Source organism: Mandrillus leucophaeus, unplaced genomic scaffold, assembly GCF_000951045.1.
Source record: "Mandrillus leucophaeus isolate KB7577 unplaced genomic scaffold, Mleu.le_1.0 Scaffold382, whole genome shotgun sequence".
NCBI lineage: Eukaryota > Metazoa > Chordata > Mammalia > Primates > Cercopithecidae > Mandrillus > Mandrillus leucophaeus.
Window position 1 is genome coordinate 2,321,382 of NW_012104054.1, and position 8,507 is coordinate 2,329,888.

Genomic DNA, 8,507 nt, shown 5'->3' on the forward strand with positions numbered 1-8,507 from the left:
ATAATTATATATTGTTGGGGTCATATCATTAATAGATATGTTTAATAGTAATACTACAGGTCGAGTGCAGTGACTCATGCCTATAATCCCAGCACTTTTGGAGACTGAGGTGGGTGGATCACCTGAGGTCCAGGGTTTGAGACCAGCCTGGCCAATATGGTGAAACCCCATCTCTACTAAAAATACAAAAATTAGCCAGGTGTGGTGGTGGGTGCCTGTTACTTAGCCTCAGTTACACGAGAGGCTAAGGCAGAATTGCTGCCTTAGCATAATTGTTGAAGCAATTCTTGAACCCAGGAGGCAGAGGTTGTAGAGAATGAAGATTGCACCAATGCACCCCAGTCTGGGTGACAGAGCGAAACTCTGTCTCAAAGTAATAATAATAATAATAATACAAAAGTGAGGAAAAGGGAATAGAGCTATAGGAAAAGTAACCTTTCTATATATAAACAAATATAAATTTGCTAAAAAAGTACAGATCTGCTAAAAAGGTATAAATCTGACACTGATTTTGATCAGAAGGTTGCATGTTCATCTTATGTTGGGGTTAAAAAAAATTATGGTAGACCAAGCCGGGCGCGGTAGCTCACGCCTGTAATCCCAGCACTTTGGGAGTCTGAGGCAGGTGGATCACAAGGTCAGGAGTTCGAGGCTAGTCTGACCAATATCGTGAAACCCTGTCTCTACTAGAAGTACAAAAATTAGCTGGTAGCATGCGCCTGTAGTCCCAGCTACTTGGGAGGCTGAGACATGAGAATTGGTTGAACCCAGGAGGCAGAGGTTACAGTGAGCCGAGATCGTGCCACTGCACTGCACTCCAGCCTGGGCAACAGAGCGAGACTCAGCTTCCAAAAAAAAAAAAAAAAAAAAAAGAACTTTCTAATATTTAGTGATTGTCAAAGAAAAGCTTTGGCAAGATTATCTAAAGCACAGGACAGACAATCCTTTGGCACTGGAGGAGGATTAAGTCTTGATTTTCTAAAGGACAGGACAGACAATCCTTTGGCACTGGAGGATTAAGTCTTCTTCAGTCTGAGATTCTGTAATGCTATAGAACTCGGTGCTGAGCTAGGTAGACACCAGTAATTCAGAATTTTAAATCCCCCAATTACTTTGGTCAACAATACAAACAAGAGCAACACTTGACATTTGTCTCAACTTTAAAAACAAAAACCAGTAAGCAACAATTAAATGGAATAGAAAGTAAACACACTATTGAGTTTGACAAATTTATTGGTACTTTAGTAAAGACATTCATCTCAGTCATTTCTCTCTCCCAGCTTGACCTTAGGTTAATATTTCATTTGGGTCAAGAAAATAATACGTAGGAGAGGTATGTTATTTTAACAAACAGGAAAATGGACAAAAAATGGATAGTTTGCCTACATTAAAGTAAGTTAAATTCATGTATCTTGATATAATTAAATCATGTAAGAACTAAGAGTTCTATATACATTTCCATCGTTTTACTTGGGCTTATTCTAAACTTAAATGCTAGTGAACAAAATGTTAGGAATATACACAGGCTGCTTCTCTGGAGTTATTACCAACTAAAAGACCTCAGCAAGCAGTTACCACCAATAAAACAATCTGAAGCTGCCTCCAAATATAATATTGTAGGAGTTTTCAAGGAAATTTGTATACTGTATGCTTTTGTCTGTGACTATGCTTTTAAAGATGTATTTAACTGTCACATTTAAAAAAAAGTTCATATACAATACAAAAATACAAAACAAACACCCTACAATACACAAATCTAACAAAGTACATGTGGTGAGATTCCAAAAAATGTTTGAAGATGCATTTTCTTTCCTTCAATTTCAGTAATCTAAAACGTCCTTTTTCAGAGGCCATTGGTCAATATGTACGTATTTAACATAAACCATACAATTTTACTAGTAAGAAAGCCGATAGTTAAGTTCAATTCAAATTGGAGTTCACAAGTTAGTAATTTAAATCCTTAGACAAGGCTACAGAAAGTGCATCTTCTTGTTTTCCATCTTCATACAATGTTGTTGTTTTTTTTGGTGTTTATACCTTTTAAAAACTAAAAACAGCCAAATATTTAAGCAATATGTACATTTAAATTTTTGGTGGTGGTTTGTGTTTTAAAAGAAACAGCTTCCTTATGATTTGCCTCAAGTTCTGGTGGAAATGCTTACAGGACCTAGCTAATAAACAAAAAACAGGAGAAGCACATTCAAAATACTGATTTACTTTGGTAGCAAATGGTTTTTCTTTGAAGACTAATGAAGATAGACAAGACCCATTAAGGTGAAGTGGGCTATTTCAAATATTCAACAGTTTACATTAAAAAAAAAAAAAAAATTCTTTTAAGAGCTAAGCATCTGTATCCACTGATAGCAATGCAATATCTAGTTTATGATGACTTGAAACAAAACAAATGCCCATAAGGAAAAAAGCTGTATTTTATCTAAATTTACTTTCAGTGAATAGTTCAGTAACATCTTCCTCCCAATACAATACTCCCTCTCTCTATAAGGCTGTTCCTGGGAGCCAGACAAGTTTAGGTAATAAGGGAGTTAAGAGAGTAACTAACTGCTTGCAGTTTTAAATAGACAATAACTTTTTGCTTCCCTCTTAATGTGCTAATAGTTGTGTCTAAAAAAATATGCAATTCTTAAAAAGGTACCATTTCTGATTTCTTTATTATCTGTAACCTTTGGAAACTAATCACATGAAACTACAAAATTAGCAAATGTCTTGAAATCTGTATATAAAACATAAATTACCTCTAATTTCAAACTCTCATTTATTAGTGTACCACTCAATCTTTTAAAAAAATGAAAAAGAAAAAAAAAGCGGCTCCAAAGATAGTCTTATACCATTCTTTAAAAAAGGAAACTGTTCCTTTTAACTTTACACCCACCCCACACCCCAATTTCAAAACATCATTTAATTGTCTTGGTCATGGACATTTCCAAGATGAGATTTTATATTTCGCTCCCACAGCTTCTGGTTATCAGAAAACCCATGTTTTCCTTTATTGAAGGAGTTTGGTCCAGCTGATGTTGGTGTATCCCTGTGTTAAAAGAAGAAAATTTATTTAAAATGCTATATAAAGCCTTTCAGGTTATGATTTTGATTCATTCAATACAGGTTTGTTTAGCACCTATTATAAACACAGACTGAACACTGGAAGCCCCTACAGAGCTTTTTAAAAATACACTTCACAGGCCAGGCACGATGCTGATGCCTGTAATCCCAGCAATTTGGGAGGCCGAGGCAGGCGGATCACCTGAGGTCAGGAGTTTGAGACCAGCCTGGCCAACATAGTGAAGCCCTGTCTTTACTAAAAACACAAAAATTAGCCAGGCTTGGTGGCATATGCCTGTAGTCCCAGCTACTTGGGACGCTAAGGCAGGACAACTGCTTGAACCTGGGAGGCAGAGGTGGCAGTGAGCCGAGATCACGCCACTGCACTCCAGCCTGGGCAACAGAGCAAGACTTCATCACAAACAAACAAACAAAAAAACACTTCACAGACACAGTTCTAGAATTTCAGATCCAGCAGGCCTAAACTGGGGGTGGGGATAAATCTGTAGTTTTAACAAACATTTAAGGTAATTCTGATACACAGCTAAGTGTGGCAACCACTACAGTTTTAAAAACTGTTGCCTCCCAGCCAGAGCAACATGGTGAGACCTTGTCTCTACAAAAAATTAAAAAATTAGTCAGGTGTGGTGTTGTGCACCTGTGGTTCCAGCTGCTCAGGAGGCTGAGGTGGGAGGATTGCCTGAGCCCAGGAAGTCAAGGCTGCAGTGAGCTATGATCACACCACTGCACTCCAACCTGAGTGACAGAGCTAGATCCTATCTTAAAAAAACAAAACAAAAACCCACCAAAACCAAAAAAAAACAAAAAAACAAATCTGTTGCCTATAACCTATTAATACCATTATGAAGTCAATGTGATAGCTGGCCACCAGCATTTGTAAAAAAATGAAATAGAAGAAAAACATGAAGATATATTACACATAGAAAGGTTAAGTGTCATTTTATGAACTTCTACTTCAATTATTTATGTTTAAATATATTAATATATGTGCTAGGTGTTTAGGCAAGACAACAATATCACATGTACTTCCAACTTTAAGCTCAGTATGAAAGGAAGGCATGCAAGTACCCAATGGGACTGACTCTACTTGAATCACATGATGAAAGTCTGAAAACTTATGCCTGTGTATAGATTTAGCACTTAGCATTATCATACTGGTAGTTAATTAGGAAAAGGAAAAAGATTTGGCACTCAGTTCTTTGTGGGTTCATACATTTGGAAGAAATGGGGACACAGTATGGGGCTGATGTGGAATTAAAGTTTCTTACTAATCTCTAAGCTACCCACTAATGCACACAGACAGGAAACTGAACATCGTGTTAACTTAAAATTAATGTTATCTCCATGACAACAGCAACAATAGAGAAAATTAAAATACTTTCATTTGTCTTATTTTGGTATTTGGCATCTAAGTCATTAAAGAGAAAAAGAAATGTAAGATAAAGTGGTAGAAATGATATCATAAGTGAAGTGGCTGGGTATGGTGGCTCACACCTATATTCCCAACACTCTGGGAGGCTGAGGCAGGACTGCTTGAGGCCAGGAGTTTGAGACCAGCCTGGGCAATATAGCAAGATCCTGTCTCTACTTAAAAATTTTTTAAAAAAGTAAAGTGACTGAAAGCCATTTGTTTTGTACCAGGAAAAATTTTGAAATCAGAAACATTTCTCATAGCTATTTCTTATTTGAAAAAAAAGGCTGGGCGTGGTGGCTTACACCTGTAATCCCAGCACTTTGGGAGGCTGAGGTGGGGAGATCACTTGAACTCAGGAGTTAAGAGACCAGCCTGGGCAACATAGTGAGACCCTGTCTCTACTAAAAATAAAATCAGCTGGGTGTGGTGGCATATGCCTGCGGTCCCAGCTACTTGAGAGGCTGAGGTGGGAGGGTCGTTTGAGCATGGGAGATCGAGGCTGCAGTGAGCTGTGATTGTGCCACAGCATTCCAGCCTGGGCAACAGAGTAAGACCCAGTCAAGAAGTAGTCTTAAATTATTGTTATGTCTTACGATACTCATTTTCTCTAACTGTGAGACTAAATAAGATCAGTGATAGTTCACAGAATAATTACAGTTATCTTTCTTCATGAGGCTTGATCCATGTCTTACTCATCTTCAAAATCCTAATTAATCATCTGGTACACAGAAAATGCTTTTAAAAACTATTCTGCCCAAATGCACAAGAAAAGCCTCAACACTCCTTTAAGTTAGTGCTTGCCAAAAAAAGAAAACAATTCAAAAAATATAAACAACAACAAAAAAGAAAAGTCTGAACTCTAAGAAATCATGTGCAAGTTATTTTTGTTCTTAATTCACCTTTGTAACTTTCTGTAATATTTATGAAAAATTGTAATACCTTCCAATATTCTTCATCCTCATCTTTGCTTCTGGAGGCATTTCCTCTGGTTCACTCTAAAGAAAAAAGTAAGTAAACCACGGTAACTGCATACAAACTTATTAAATTCCTGATTACTAATATGCTAAATTTTATATCTAAGTCTTTTAGCATTTTCACCACTGTAAATTTTGATAAAAGGAGAAAATTAGTGAGTTATTTACCTTAACTACATTTAAAAAATAAATGCCTGTCTTCTAGGGTGCTGATTTTGCATAAAGAAAAAAAACTGCTGAAAAAACAAACATTCTAGAACTAAAACCATTTAGCTACTAAATGCTACACACCATGTTAAATGTTTTTATATGTCCTATCCCTTAAAAATCCTAACATAATCGCATGAGGGAAGTATGATTATCATCATTCATATTTTGCAGGTGAGGTAGCAAAGTTAATTCGCTCACGGAAACAAAGAGAATGAATAGCAAAAGAGTTTGACACCAAAGCAAAGGTTCTTAACCACTTTAATGTACTGCTCCTCAAAAATATCTATTACAATAAAGACATCTTGAAAGCTCATTCCTGGCTGGGTGCGGTAGCTCACACCTGTAATCCTAGCACTTTGGAAGGCAGAGGTGTGTGGATCACCTGAGGTCAGGAGTTCAAGACCAGCCTGGCCAACGTGGTGAAACCCCGTCTCTACTAAAAATACAAAAAAAAAAGCCAGGTGTGGTGGTGCGTGCCTGTAATCCTAGCTACTCAGCAGGCTGAGGCAGGAGAATTGCTTGAATCCGGCAGGCAAAGGTTGCAGTGAGCCGAGATCATGACACTGCACTCCAGCCTGGGTGACAGGAGCAAAACTCTGTCTCAGAAAAAAAAAGAGAAAAAGAGAGCTCATTCCTTACTTTTTCTATACTTACAGTTGTTGAAAATTGTGGGGAAAGTTCCTTTCAAACGTAAATTTTCACGTATAAATGCTGCTGCTTAGCTAACTACTACTTTTTAAAAGGGTGTTGATCCAGCTTAAAGGGGCTTCTACTGGTTAAATCTGTGACAATCTGAGCATAATAAGCTATTGATTAAAGTAAGATTCCATGAGTATACACTTAAATAAATAAAATTTAAGCGTGATAAGAAGCTCTTCCTTACAGTAATAGACAGTTAATAGATGCAGAAAGGATGACAGAATCAGAAAAATCATCATTTGGCAAATCTTATAATTCTGGTGAGAATTAGCAACAGATGTTAACACTAGTGAGTAAACGTCCTCAATCATATTATTTTCACATATTCTCAAAGCCTATCCCCACAAAATAAATTTCAATTACAAAAGGTAGAATAGTAATTTGACAGTGAAGAAATCTGGCAGGCAGCACTTTAACCAAATGATCAAAGTTAACAATGTTAGTGATGGGGTATGTTGGCCGCATGTACTCCCTGATATGATGCACTGATAACTTGGCATCACTTCTGTGGTATTTGTGCCTAAAGTAAGAAACATGGAACTAATCATGAGGAAACATCAGACAAATCCAAATTGAGGGGGTTTATATAAAATAACTGGCCTGTACTCTTCAAAAATGTTAACACCATGAAATACATATAAAGACTCAAGAATTTGTCCAAATTAGACTACACATATGTAACAACTGGAAAAATATTTTAAAATTTCAAAATTAACTAATTAAGTGGCTATCCTCTTTGTTCAGTATATTTCAAACTCAAATATATATCTAAGGTTACTTAATTATGATCTCCAAAAAAAAAGGGAAGATTTCAGATACATGTGTTTTTTAAATCTACGAGACAGTTTATCCTTTATTACTGTTACAGCAGAAAGAATGTTGTCTAAATGCATCCGAAATTTATTTAAAAGCAGGGAAAGCAGTAGGGTACGATGCAAAGAACAAGAAACCAGAAGACCTAAAAGACAACATGCGTGTGCACTGGCATGTGCTCATGCATACTTGATTTCTCCATTTTCATTTTTTTTGGAGATGGACTCCTGCTCTGTTGCCCAGGCTGGAGTGCAGTGGTGTGATCTTGCCTCACTGCAATCTCCACCTCCTGGGTTCAACCGATTCTCCTGCCTCAGCCTCCCGAGTAGCTGGGATTACAGGCTCATGCCACCACGCCCAGCTAATTTTTTGTATTTTTAGTAGAGACAGGGTTTCACCATGTTAGCCAGATGGTCTTCATCTCCTGACTTCGTGACCCACCTGCCTCAGCCTCCCAAAGTACTGGGATTACAGGCATGAGCCACCACGTCCGGTCAATTTCTCCATTTTCAAAATATGAATAAATATATCACACAACTCACAAATTAAGGGTAAAATAATGTGAAAAGATATCCAAATTGTTAGGCATTCGAAGTAAGCCACTGTTGTAATGTAGGTGCTTACAATTTCCAACCTCTGCACTTTTGTACGTATTCCCTGCATCCTGTATCATTCTTCCCTCCTACAATCTGTACATATCTGAATGGGTTGAATCAAATGGTACCTAATTTCTTAAGATTGTTAGAGATGCCAAGAACTTTAAATATTATTTAAGTCAGTGCTTCTCAAACTTAATTCAGTTCTTCTAACTGCCAGTCTAGTGGTCTTTCACATGCTGCTGCATCTAGTATCTGGCCTTTACTCCTTTTCTCAATTTCCACAGTATCATTTATTCAGGTACTTTCGATTTTTATCTTGTACTGTTTTACATTTAAGTCTGCCCTACTAGGCTGAGTTCCTAGGGGAATGTTTCTGATTTATCTTTATAACATCACAGTGGCTAACATACAGAAAGCACTCAAATGGAGAGAATAAGTGAAAGTCCGAGAGAGAATACACTGATGACTATAGTAATTTTCTGCTTATTGATTTGGGCTCCAATCATTCCATAATTATCCTTGCTCAAAATTCTTCTACAAAACTCTCCAGTTCAGTCAAATGCAGCTACTCAGTATTTACTACTTGTGACTTGAAAATTGACAGCCTGGCTTACAAAAGTATTTCTTTTTTTTTTTTTTTTGAGATGAAGTTTTGCTCTTATTGCCCAGGCTGGGGTGCAATGGCGCGATCTCGGCTCACCGCAACCTCCGCCGCCCAGG

General features: G+C 37.3%; 1 protein-coding gene across 6 annotated transcripts in view; it reads right to left on the reverse strand.

Moving 5' to 3' along the window:
- Positions 1-1,215: 1,215 nt before the first annotated feature.
- PCNP (PEST proteolytic signal containing nuclear protein) overlaps positions 1,216-8,507 on the reverse strand; it is a 19,879-nt gene continuing 12,587 nt past the window's right edge. For 5 of the 6 annotated variants that reach the window (XM_011990779.1, XM_011990783.1, XM_011990782.1 and 2 more), the window contains 2 exons: positions 5,432-5,487; positions 1,216-3,043 (listed from right to left, as the gene is read on the reverse strand). In XM_011990779.1, the coding sequence (XP_011846169.1) occupies positions 2,917-3,043; positions 5,432-5,487 (183 nt within the window). In that variant the 3' untranslated portion in view covers positions 1,216-2,916. The remainder of the gene's footprint in view (positions 3,044-5,431; positions 5,488-8,507) is intronic. The other variant, XM_011990784.1, reaches the window with a different exon arrangement.